This window comes from Alligator sinensis, unplaced genomic scaffold (genome assembly GCF_000455745.1).
Source record: "Alligator sinensis unplaced genomic scaffold, ASM45574v1 scaffold170_2, whole genome shotgun sequence".
Lineage (NCBI taxonomy): Eukaryota > Metazoa > Chordata > Crocodylia > Alligatoridae > Alligator > Alligator sinensis.
The window spans coordinates 1688016-1701624 of record NW_005842290.1 but is presented as its reverse complement, the minus strand read 5'-3'; the positions used below and the strand labels follow the sequence as shown (position 1 = coordinate 1701624).

Sequence of the window (13609 nt, the reverse complement as noted above, 5' to 3'; positions counted from 1 at the left end):
TCAGTCTTCAACCTCATCCATCTGAGTCACAGAACTTTGCTAGGACAGGAATAGCAGTGGCTGGATCCAAGACCAAAATCTTGGTCTGAGGGCTCCCTATGGCTCCTATACATGTGCAGGGAGGCTGCTCCGATGCGCTGGAATGACAGTGCATCAGAGTAGATTCAATTAATTGAGTCTGCTGGAGTGTGGTAATTACCACGCTCCAGCAGACTCCAGTGTCAAGTGTATCAGTGTCCCCGCGCTGAAAAATGGTGGTGGGGTGCTTAAACTAAAGCTTGTTCGAAGCACCCCGCTGCCATTTTTCAGCACAGGGACACTGATACACTTGACACCCCAGGCACTTTTAATTAGCGTGGCTCTCGGAGAGGTGCTAATTAAAGCACCCCCCACCTCCGCCACCTCCCGGACTAGGTCTATAAACGCCCTAGGGCATTTATGAGCATATTGTGCTGCTGTTTTATTGATCTAAGTTTGAAATGTATTATTGTTTCCTTTCTTGAGTAGGTGTAAGTCTTAACAGGTACAAGTCTAACCTTAGACCCTTCTAAACAAACTCACTAACTGCTTACATCAAGCCAACTGGTATATTTTAATTTTGAGCAGTTGGCTACAGAGAGAAAAAGCCCATCTCCACAAATTTGTCCAGATAGTTCTCTCTGAGGAAGGACCTACTGTTCTACTATTTTTGTCACTTGTCGAAGTTTCTCACTTGTAATCTGAATATTTTGAGCTGTTGTATAAGAAAATTGCTAAGGAGAGAATGGCAGACTCCAGATATTTGCATATTTGATATTTGAGATCAGTGCATCCCCATTCTGGATTGTGATTAATTTTTTCCTTCTAATAATCACAGCCATGTAGTTTGCATAGATTTTGGGTCCCCATCACAACAGATTTGGTTTCCCTTTCACTTTTTACAGTCTGTGATAATGATTAATGTGTATGTATTTACAAAGCTCAAAAAATCCTGACTACAGGAACTTGTCATATGCTTTTATAGGGTGGGATTTTCAAAAGTGCTACCACTGGAAGCAGAGCTAAGCTTATGAAGTCAATGATAAGTGAAGGCAGTGCTTAATAATAAGCATTAATTCAGTGGGAGCAGAGATAGGCTAATGGGTGCTTTTTTTGAATTCCCATCCTGGGATACTTTAGTGAAGTCCACAGAAATTAAACAACTTTCTAAAAAATCCCATCCCCTGCCCACTACCAAAAATAAATAAGACAATAATAACCTAGGACAGGGGTGGGCAAAATGCAGCCCACAGGCCAGATGCGGTCCACCAGACCATCCTAGCTGACCCACAGGACCCCTAAAAAAATTTAGAAAATTAATATTTATCAGCCCCTGAGTGCCCGTTATGCGGCTCTCGAAGGCTTGCCAAAACTTAGTAAACCCAGAATAATTGCCCGCCCCTGACCTAGAACCTTCCTCTGAATTGCGAAGAGTTTTTTTGTTATTTTTGTTTACTTAGACTGTAATCTCCTAGGGAGAGGTACAGATTGCAAATACTTCATTCAAATTCACTGCAGTTATTCTGAGTTTATGCCAGTATAAATCTAACCACGCCTTTCATTTTTATGAAAAGACAACTGGTGCTTTGCCGGTAAATAATGCTGTAATAGCTCAAAGACTTGACCATTAGGTTTAAATCTTATCTCATTCGGAATTCTGCAGCAATTAAGAACTAAAATTCATCGGATGAAAAGACTTTGATGTTTTCGAAAAATCTGTATAGGATTTCAGTGAAAAGTCTATTAGTGAATTGGCTGTGTGCATTACAACTAGTATTTCAAACATGAGACATCTTGAGACTGCTGTCATATTTTTTATCATCTGATCTGATGTATGATAACAGTATTCTTACCCCAGCCTTAAGGAGAAAAAGTGTTAAGCTTGTCTTGTTTAGAAACTATGGTAAAGGAAAGGGACTAGGGAACAGACTGTCTGGAGAACTCCCTACTAGCCTTGTCTGTCCAACTATTTGTGCTGAAGAGCTGGATTTGAATAAGGTGGGTTGTTATTAGTCAAGTTGACAGCAGGATCTCTGCTTTAGTTACCCCATATTCTCATTTGCTAATTGGCTAAAATAAATATCTGGAGGTTAACATGTCAGCATCTTTGTGGTTTTAATTCTATTGTGCTTCAAATTGCTGACACTGCCTGCTCATGTCTAGGGCAACATCAAATCATGTTGTCATTATGGTGGGCACAAAATGAACACTTCATTTCATCTTTGCAGGCTGCTAACATTTGAATAAACCTAGCTGCATCCACTCTGGGCCACATTTCCAGAGCTGCTGAGTCCATACAACTGCAGTCCAAGCCAACTGAACCTATGCATTCACCCCTTCAGAAAATGTTTTATTTCTCCTCTTTAATCATGTGAAAATTCACATGGTGCACAGCAGGAAGAAAAAGGTTATTGCAGTCCACTGCCAGCATCAACTTGCTGGAAAAGTTACCAAATACAAATGGTTAAAAGTGTGTATGCCTTTTTTTTTCCCCTCAATTCAAACTCTAACCCACTTTTCCCCATGCAAATGTGAATATCTGGACCTGCTGCCAAGTTCTGGGTTAGGTTTTGCTATCTGCCTAATAGTGGAGGGGGAAAAAATAGTATATCTAATGCACCAGGTACTTTTTCAAGTGAAACATGGAGACATTGGGTGCATGTACATATGCACTTTACTGAGCAGTAGACTAATTAGCTTCACAGTAAAGCATCATTGTCTACGCATGAGCTGGCATCATGGACAGTACTATCTGACAGCAGAGTAATTAACTGCATTGTAATGCATGTGTAGATAGAGGTCAGGCAAGGGCCATAGTCCTGGCTTGCCATCTAACCATACAACTCCCCTAGTTCAGCACCCTCATGCCCCAGCCAGCCCCTCTGCTACCCCCGCCGCCACCCAGAGCCTGGGGCTGACTCCCTGTGCCCCCTGCCTGCTCCGCCCCAGCTCAGATTGCTGCTATCCCAGGCACAAGTGTAGATGCTGAGCCTGGGAGCAGTTTACTCGAGCTCAAACAGCTCCAGAGTTTATTGCTTCGCCTTAATTCACATATAGATGCACCCACTGATAGGTAAACTACATACCCTTCTTTTCTGTGAGCTTCCTTTTCATCACTGTTAACCCATAATCTATTTAGCAGAGAGAAGTAGTTAGCCATATTAGTCTGAAGTTAGGCTGATGGCAGGGCAGGACCTTTGAGTAACTGGCTCAGAGAAGTGTAAGATTTCCAGGGCAATATCCTATTTCATTAGCAGCTAGGAAACTAGCCTACACAAGTTATTAGGGATCCAATATCAATACACCAATCTTAGGAAAGTTAGGTTCCCAAGCTTCAATCCTAACTTTGCAACAAGATCCTAGCTTTACAATTGGCCATACCAAAATCTGTGGGATGGCAGGGACAGTTCCACATTTTGTACAGTGAGCCCATCTTCCCAGCTTTACAAAGATATTTGTTAATTTTTTGGTTCCAAATGCAGCATCCACAGGATCAAATAAACCTCAATACATGCTGCATGCCAAAAAACAATTGAGTTACAAGTCCTAGCAGAATAGTTTTCATCTGGTCTTAATTTTGCACAGAGAAGTCAGCTTGCCCTTTAGATACACAATAAATCTTTATCCGTATCTTTTCCTTTAGATAAAGTGCAGTTTTTCCTTTAGATGCACAATGTTTTGTAAAAGCTGCGTTTATTTCTTAGAAGGTTATTATAATCGCCCACAAGAATTCTCAGCCAACTGAGTCCAGGCTAGCTAGGAATTAACAGAAATATTATATGCAAATTCCTACTTCGTTTTATTTTTCCAGTCAGCTCTCGGTGTGTCAAGTGTCAGTCATTGATAATATACACGGGCACAAAGCCACCATGTGCCGGTCTTATCCGCAATCTCATTGTGCCTACAAGACACTAAGTAGAATGTCCTAAAGGAACAAAAACTGTGGGAAAGTTATAAACATCTGTTTCAACAAAATGTACAAAGTCATTTCTGTGGGACTTGCAATACCCATTATTTGCTTTTGGGGAATATTCATAAGAGCAAGTTTGGTTAATGAAAGTATTTGCAGAAAGGGAATACCCAGGTTCCATGCTCAATTGCCTTTTGGCACAAAGAATGGAAACGTACAAATTTTTAATGTGCAGCCTGTGTCATATTTGAAAATTGGTCCCAGTGGATACTCTAGCATACTTTTCACAGATACAAATGCTGCATTGCCACACAAAGAGCCCAATCTACCTGAGTACAGTCAGCTGGAATTTTTCTGTGGGTCAAGTCCATACTGGATAAAAGTATGCACTGAACTGAAAAAAATTGCCCTGAAATTTTACCATAGCCTGTGTCAGAATAATATTTACATCAGACTAAATGATAGCTGTGGTTTCAATTTTTTTTTTTGGTTGTCTGCTTTTCAGCTTTCTGTTGGAGTGGGTTTGTTACTGAAGCTAAAGCCATCATCTAGGAATGGATCTGGAAAAGGCAGGGAGCGGTGGGGTTATATATAGCCTTTTCCTGTAAGTAGTGAGAGATTTCACCATGCTGCAAATCATAACAAGGAGAAAACTGTAGTGGTAGCAATATCGATGCCAAAGGAGCTCTAATCAAAGTGCAGGGCAACACTATTATGCATTGTTCAACTAAAATGATCTGGAAATTACTGTTTTAATCAATAAAAACCTGTATTTGTTTTGAAAAATTGCAAGGAAACCCCCCCTTGAAATTCATACATTCTCACTGGACAGTATATTTATTTACAAAGCCCATGTCATAGAACAGAAACAAAAAGCAACACACACTGATTCATGCTACCGTACAGCTACTGTTACAGGGAAAGGGGGAAAGCACATAGGAGGTAAAATACAAGCCTGTCCCCCAACATTTTTTAGCTCTCACTTCACCACTAGTCAGTTTGATCTCCCAACTAAAAGCAAAGCTATAATCTCAGTTCTGCAACTTCCATGAAGACCTGAGACTTCCCTGATGTGCTTTTATGTGCCACAACGGTCATTGTGCATTTTAGAAATAACCGTGTCATGGATTAAGTGGTCTGAGACCAACTGCAGACCAGAGGCCTACCTCTAGTTTGTGCAGAAAGCAGTAGCAGCTTCAAATAAGAAGAAACCAGGAGAGTCGGTGCATCCATTTTGATATAGTAAAAGGCCAGTTATCTGTAGCAGCTCCCCAGGCAGGGCTTGTAAATTCTGCAGGAGGCTTTGTGGAGCATTTCAACCTTACAGGCATCACTGCAGAACTTGAAAGCTGGAGTTCACAGAACTAAAGTTTATGTTTGACTTTGAATTCATTACAGTCCAGAAGCATCAACATGCCTAAACTTTCTGTGCTGAAGCTGGTTATAGAAAGTCTGCTTGAAAAAATATATGGCCAAAAGCTATTTATTCTATAAGATACCTTCTGACATTTATTTTAAAAAAGGGAAATTCCCAGCGGAAAAAACAAACCTTAAAGATGCAGGGCGGGGTTAATCATTCAATGCAATGCATTTATACTTCAAAGATTTCTTAGATGTTAAGATGAAAAGGAACCATTATAATTATCTTGTCTGTACTCCTTCATAACAAAGACTGTAGAATTTCACCCATTGCCCCTGCTCTTAGCCCACTTCTACTTATGCATTTACTTTACAAGCTGTATGATCTAAAAAGCTATTTAAATATGCTCTTCCTTTCATTGTTCATTGCCATGGTGTTCTTTTGGGTTTTTTAAACAGCAACATTTCTGTGCACATAGTTGCCAATTAATGTAAAATGTAAACATAATTTAAAGTTTGTTTGTTCATTATTAGACATCTTTAAGAAATTGGGTCAAGTCTCCTTAGCACGTTCCCTGAAAGTATATGGAAAACTGGGCTGCACCAAAAGAAACTTGTGCTGTTAAACTGACATGCTGAGTATCTAGATCATCATAACCACCGAATTAGATTCAAGCACTGGGTAAGCCTGCAGCAGTGCTGCCCTACAAGCGGGCTGCTGTCCATCAGCATTGATAAAGTTACCAAACTGATTTTATGCAAGAGGCAAGGATTTTGGGGGTTATCTTTTATCGGACCAACTGCGTGGTTGGGATGGACTCAGACAAGCTTTTGGGTATTATAGCACCCTTCCTCAGGTCTCTGAAAGAAAAGCAGGCTCACCCACACGTACCCGGTAACTTCAGCAAACTTTTCCAAAAACTCCAACTGTGTGAGCAGACAGATTTTAAAATGTACCTCATTGGGAATAACTTAGTGAGAAGCAAACTGACACACACACACACACACACTTTGTAAGGGGCTCTAAGTAATTCTTTACTTAGCATAACACACACAGAGATGTAGGCAAGATGACAAATACTGAAGCTGCCTATACACATGCTCGGAGATGGGCGAGGTGCATTTTAGAGTGGTTCTCTGGCAACTGTCCCAATTAAAACGGCTTGCTGTCATGTGTATTAAGCTCCTGCACATTTAAAAATGGCTGCAAGATGCTTTATCTAGGCCTCATTCAATGAGGTTTAGTTAAAACACTCCACAGCTATTTTAAAATGCACAGGGGCTGAATACCACACATGATGCTGTGGTGATGCAGGGTTATAATTAGAAGGCAAAGCAGACTCAGTTAATCAAGCCTGCTCTGATGTGTTCTAATTGTAACACTAACAAGCACATGTATAAGCAGCTGGAGTTTCCTCACTACTTCGGAGAGTGCTTTGGGCATAGGGCACCATTCCCTCCTCTTCTTCAGCATATGGCTTGTCCTCTGAATCATGGAATGCACATGTAAATCCATCTTGCCCCAAGTCACCTTGCTGTGCCCTTGACTTACTCCACAAATTAAACAGGACCCCCAGCTACAAAAGCATGGTCTTCCACTTCTCTCTCCTGACTAAAGCGGTCCATCCTTCTCTGTCAATTCCCCAAATTTTAATGCCCCCACACCAGCACCTACATCCTTGGTTCTGCTACTGGGGATTTTTCATTCTCCACTTTCCCTCCCTGAAGATTACTTAGAAGAACTGGTTTCTCCCCACTTCTGCCCATGCATAATCCTCAAGGTGTTTCCACCTGAATAAGCTGTCACCCTGTCCCTTGTCCCAGCACATGGTGGATTCCACATACACTGAGCCATTCAATGATTCATAATATCTACTAGAAATCATAAATTGCACATTGAGATTTCCCAGATAGTCGAACACATTAACTCCACAAATCAGTCACTGAGGTAGGGGGCAAATCTACATGAAGTCTCAGTATTGTTGTATGTTGTTTCAGATATCGTTAGCTTCTGTGTCAGTCCAACCACAGTTAGAGCATCCCTTTCAGCATCATCGACTCTTTCTTTCTCTTTCTCTGCTGTGCAGAAGTTCACTCGAACCAGAGCAGCCCCGTCAGTGAGTTCCCCAACTACAGTGGAAACGGAAATGACACCAGTTTGCTGGTTTCACCCCTGCTGGTGGCCGGAGTGGTGATTGGACTCGTGCTGTTTCTATCCTGCATTACAATCATCGTGGGCAGCCTGCGAAAGGACGGACGGTTAAGACACCCTCATATGAGAAGAGATGCTAATTATGGTGAGGACGCATTTAACCTTCTTATGGTACTGCAAGTGTGGACAGGGACTGCACACAGAAACTGCAGATCCATTATTTAATAGATAAGACAGAAGAATACAGCCTGTTTTCTTTAGTGACATCTCTGTGGTGGCTCAGAAGTAGGAAAAGCTATGTTAAAAGGCCAAAATGAAGATGTCAGAACCAATAGTATAGCTCCTGTTAGTCCAAGTGTTTACTTTTCCTTGGTACTCTATGTTTTCCCCCTCCCCATAGCCTCCCAGTTTACTGCTGTATTCAGCTGATATCCAGTAATAACCTTGGGCCCAATTTTATTTCTCTCTGCTAAAGAGCCATTTTATAGCAGTTTATTGAAAAGCAGATCATGGAGCTCTCTCTCCTCTACAGTCTCATCTAACCTGTAAGAGTAACTTAGTAACTGTCCCTTCTTTTTCTGTGCACATTAAAAAATAGATGTAATGCTGCAGTGGTGGCAATGTTCAGTCAATATGTGATAAAACCCTGATAAGCCTTGCCCCAGTGGTACTAATCACCTCACTGTGACACCACCAAACTATATCCCAGTAATTCCTGTGACCAAAATCCTTCACCATTGTGTCCTTCACAGGATGACTTTTTGGCCATTCTATAGTTTGCAGATCAGAAGTTGAGAACCACTTCATCCAGATTACATACAACGGAAAATAGGCCTCCGTACTTGGAAAGAAGAATGCTAGCATGCATATAAAAAGTAACCCCAGAGGCCAGAGCTTCAGTTAGTATAAATCCTCTGCTTCAAGTCGGGTAGAAATATCACTGATTTCAAGCAAGCATTAACAACTTCTACCACTCAAAGGTCTCACCCTCTGTTTGCAATTTGTCATGAAACAAAGATTATTTATAGGGATTTCCTTATTCCAATTTTTGTTTGAGGTTTACATTAAAACAATTCTAACATTTATCATTTGAAAGAAAAAATAATCTACCCAAAAATATAAATTTACTGTGTATTTTGAAGGTACCACTCAGATTTCGTAGAAGTACATTGGACACACAGATTTTTTTTTAAAGAGTACCTTGGACCTAATCCTGATTTTACTGAGGAAAATAGCAACCCCCCATTAAAGTCAGCAGAACTGAAATGTAAGCAGCATATTTAATCTTTAAAAGCAGAGGAAATAAATTATCAGTCTCTCCAAGTTTAATACAGATCTATCTGCTTTTTCATCCAAGGCATATAAATATTGTCATGCATTTTTTACCTAATTTTATATTCACATTTGCACATCTCTCAGAACTGCTACACTTTAAAAAGATTACTAATCTATTGCAGAAAATGAAAAACAATATCTACTGCTTTGTAAAATTTATTTTGCTGCTTTCTCATTTGGCTCTGCAAGCAGTTAAATCACCAATCTCAGAGCACCACGGTTGCTGTATCAGTGATAAAGGCTGGTACACAGAGATTTGCGGGCATGATAAGGAGCTGTGCATTATAATAAAATGCTGTCATCTTCATTGCTTAAACAAAACTAGCTACCTTAATTTCAGCTCTATTCCAAAACCTCAAAGTCAGCTCAGGAGAAAGGTTGATATAAAAAGAAGGAAAGGTTTTCCATCTCTAAAATAGTGTGAAATAGAAAAGAGACACAACAGCATCTTTAAGTAGTAATAATCTTGGCTTTATATCAGCACACATCATGGTAGCATCTGGGTGCATTTCCAGTGGCACAAGTGAAAACGAGGAATTGGTGTGCATTTGGCCTGCTAAATGTATTGAGGCAAGCCAAGGCACATGAGGACGGTGGGCAGAGCGGTGGTAGGATTCTACGGGGAATTAAATTGGTCCATTAGACTGATCCTGAAAACTGAACTGAAGATGTTCACAGATGAAAACTGCCTGAGGAAAAAACAGTTTACGAGCCATGGAAAGATGCCCTGACCCTATACTTACAGTTAGGCAAAAATTGCTTTTACAACCCCGTTTAAAGAAAACGTTGGCTTCTCCACACACACACACATATACAGCCCTAAGTCACAGACTGAAGCTGCTTTATTTTAAAGAGCAAATATTTTAACTCTGACTTGTTTTTCAGCAGTTCAGGGCAATCGGTTTACACCAGTTCTGAGTTTCAGCCAAGTCTTCTGGAAGGTATTCCATCACTGAGGAATTTGACTAACAGCGTTTGTGGTAAGGCAGTTTTAGGGCTCCAATTTAAATCCTATAGCAAAGGAGTCATGCCAGTCGTCATTGCACTCCACATCCACAGTGTCACCAACTCCGACAAGCTAAGGACTGGAGCAGACCTTGCAAGGTACGGCTTTGCTGAAGAAGTGCTGAAATGCCTCTCATCGACCGCTTAGCAAGTGGAAAGCAGGCGCACACAGTTCACAGCAGCTGCTTTTTGTTCACAAATGGATTTTTATTCACTTTGTTCTTCTACATCAGTGAGTTAAACTTCATCTGTGACACCTGACTGCCCTTGTCAGCTCCCTAAAAGAACAGGCCGAGGCTGCCTCACAATAATGCTGACACCCTGTGACGTGCACCTGTTTGTGGAGTAACCACCTGCAAAATCAAGTGCCGGATGATGTCCCTGACAAAACCAGACAGGCAGTAACAGCATCTTCTTGTCGGTTCCTAGAGGGAACTGAGGACAACCTGTCCTGGATATTTTTGTTCATATAACAGAAACTACCAAAAAAATTACAAGAGTTAGAACATGCTGGCCAATCTTTTGTAATACCTGTGAACGTGAAAGTGCAGCTAGACTGATCGGCATCTCATAACTGAAGGAGGGAGAAAAAGGTTACAGACCAAATCCACTATCAGACGGATTTTGCCTCTTTGCTGTTTGGTGGAAGCATCATCTGACTGGGAACCGCGGTCTAATAACATTTCCTACCAGCCTTCTGGAAACACCCACACTGCCAGAAAAACCTGCAAGAAACCCTAGAGCAGTGCTGAAATCACTTGCAGCACTTTTTTCCTGAATAGAAGTGTCTGGAGAAGATACCGCCAGGGGAATTTTACAGAATCCACCTCCAGCTTTTTCATCCCATTACTGCCTAATACAATTAACGTTTCTTCCTAGCTCCTCACCCTTCTCATTCCTGATGCCTTTCCAGTTCTAAACGTCCATTCCTAGAAGTGACAAGCTAATGTGCATCCTTGCTGGTATCTAAAAAGGAAAAGCTGCATGAAGCTTTAGATAATTTATACTAGGGAGTAACTTAAAACCAATGTACCTCTCAGGCCTGCAGTTTTTTCGGTCTTATTTTAGAGCATCTGTGTGTTTGCCGAAGCCAGGATCAGAACTTACTGCTATGAGTCATTCTCCTCCCAGGGAATGTGGTGTCTGTAACAGCAGCAAAGTGTTTCTTGCCTCACCATATCGATCAGATGCTTTATTACTAAAAATGTGTTGACTGCTCTTCCTAAAAGGGATTTGTCCTTTCAGTATTGATCTCCTCGTGCTATTGGGCTTCTATAGATTTCTCGCTATGATGCTATCACCTCAAACTTTGGTTTCTGTTTTCAGGCCTCTAATCCAACACCAAAATAAATACATTGCTAATAGAAATGGACACAAAGTTATGTCAAATAGTAAATTCACACAAATACGCTGTCCTTGTCATCCTAAAACTATTGCAATTTAACTGAAGTAGTGCTGTTTCCATCTTTTAGTTAGCAACTACAAAGTTGAGCTCTCACCCCAAAAGGAAGTTCATTTCCTTCCTGTCCCCGAGGAGAACTCTTACCTCCCCAAGGTCTTTGAACCAGGATCCTAATAGGGAAGTCCAGGTGAGCATCCTACCACCCAGAGTAGCAAGTTATATATTCTTTCTTTATAAGTCAGTAAATAGTTAAATATGTCATAGTGAGTGTAACAGGTCTAGCAGGAAAGGCTAAGGGAGACCAGTCCAAGAATGCCATCACCTGGCAGTCACGGCAGGTCTACGGGAGGTCTCTCTACCTGAGAGATGAGAGCGTGTTTTAAATCCCTGGCTAGAGTGAGGCAGAAAGTAGATTTGAACCAAGGTCTCCTATTTCCCAGGAGAGTGCCCTAAACACTGGACTCTCACCAGACCATGTTGGAGCTGTTCCACTTTGTATAAAACACTTCCATACCTTGAACCAGAGAGAGAAATGACCACTAGTCTGGTGGTTGGGCCGCTCACCTTGACCATTCCCTAAGGAGTATTTAATTAGTAACGCAAAGTAGAACAGCATCAACAGAAGAGCCGGAGAGCCTGCTGCTCCTACCTCGTGGCAGAATACCATGTAGCATTGTGCTTAAGGTACCCTCATGGGAGCTAGAAGTGGGATTTCATACCCTTTCAGATAGGCAAGTCAACTGAACCAAGGTTGAGGTTTCCATCATCCTGAGAAAGTGCCTTACTACTGAACTACAAGAGAAAAAGAAGGCACTGTCACTCTGAATTCCAGTTGGATGCAGCTGGACTTTTGCTTGCTTTGTTTTCTTAAAAAATGCTTGCAGGGGTTGATTTAATCAAATATAAGCTTTTGCTGAACATATCATCTATGAGGGTTTTGTTTTAACAAGACAAAACAAAGACTTTAAAATTCAGTTCAATCTATTCAATCTAAATCTTTTTTAGGATTCCCCCCCACAAGTTTTTTAGTTTGACAGAGAAAGCAAAAATATCAATTATTTGCACAGCCCTAATTATTAGATTTCCATAGCAGAGGTAACACCTGTGCAATGGGCAAGTGACAACCCTGACATTACTTGCCGCTTTGTGTGACCTTTAATGCAAGCAGCACACTGAACCCGAGCTTTCTTTTCCTACCTACTAAAAGGCAAACCCCACCTCTGTTTACACTTTCAGGCTACAATTATGCAAAACTGTGTTCTGTGAACCACATCTCTAATTAGCGTTTCATTTCTGGACATTGCACACAAATAACATCCCTCGCTGGGCGAGTTAAATAAGGCTATTTAGTCAGTTATCAGTGGAGGCAAGAAGGAGTATGGTCCTGTCCAGAAACTAGTGGGCCTTTCCCAGGACCTGCGGGGAAGAAAGAAAAGTGTCCCTTACCTGGACTGCCTCTATTATACGTAGTTCAGGCCAGACAACCCCCCTGCCTACAATACAAGTACACTATGCTCCCCTTTTGCACAGCTCCATTGCAGCCACCCCTAAGTTGGCCCTCACTGCTCCTCTTTTCCCAGGCTGCTCTGCAGTGTGGAGAGGGACTCCAGCTCCCTCAAAGCCGAATGCAGGGAGAAAAGATGACGAGAGAAAGGCAGTGCTCTCTCCTTGGAGCCTCCCAGCCACAGAAGAGCCCAATGTCTCCGACTGCTTCTTGTTCACAATAATATAAGTCTCCTTGTTCTTGGCCTCAGCCCTGGCTCTCTTGCTAAAAGCCTCTCTCTCTGCTGCTGGGAGGCAGAGGCGGCAGGTGCCTGGACCTGCTGGAGCTTCCTCCCTTAGGCCAACCAGCTGGTGCCCGTCTCTGCGGGATGGATGCTGCCAGAGAGGCAATGCAATGAAGAGGCCTGCGGCAGAGACTATACTATGCCTACAGCACAAAGAGGTGCAGCTGAGAGGTCTGGGCACAGGGCCTTCATCTGCCCATGCAATCTAAGCCAATAGTCTTCCCTCTACACTAGTAATTTCTTCTATCTCAGGAACAACCCTTATAGGTCAGGCTTGTAGGCCTAATATTCACTGCTGAGATGAGCTTGACTAGTTCACCACTCCCACTTCAGCTCTTGGGGTGACCAGCCCCTTCCAAGCAAAGGCGGTTCCCCCTTTTTTCAGTGCTTCCTGTCTATGCATTGTTTGAACCAGTTTTCTGGCATCTGTTTGGGAGCGAGTTTTCCCACGTGAAGGTACAGTCAGGGAACTGCAGCACAGCTGTTTTCCATTTCCTCCCTTTATCTGAGCACTCATGTTGAAGACTCAGTTTTTTCAAACGTAGTTTCTCAAAGTTAGGCACCTAACTTTAATCTGTTTTGAGAGAAGCTGAAGATGTGCAGCTCCTGATAACTGCAGTGGCTTAGGAGAAACAGTGCAA

At 41.9% G+C, this 13609-nt stretch overlaps 1 protein-coding gene across 1 annotated transcript in view; it reads left to right on the top strand.

Moving 5' to 3' along the window:
• Positions 1 to 7322: 7322 nt before the first annotated feature.
• The window catches only part of LOC102369311 (protein BEAN1), a gene marked incomplete at its 5' end in the record, with an annotated part of 47678 nt that continues 41391 nt past the window's right edge, over positions 7323 to 13609 (top strand). The window contains one exon of the mRNA XM_006028144.3: positions 7323 to 7584. Coding sequence (XP_006028206.1) covers positions 7323 to 7584 — 262 coding nt within the window. The remainder of the gene's footprint in view (positions 7585 to 13609) is intronic.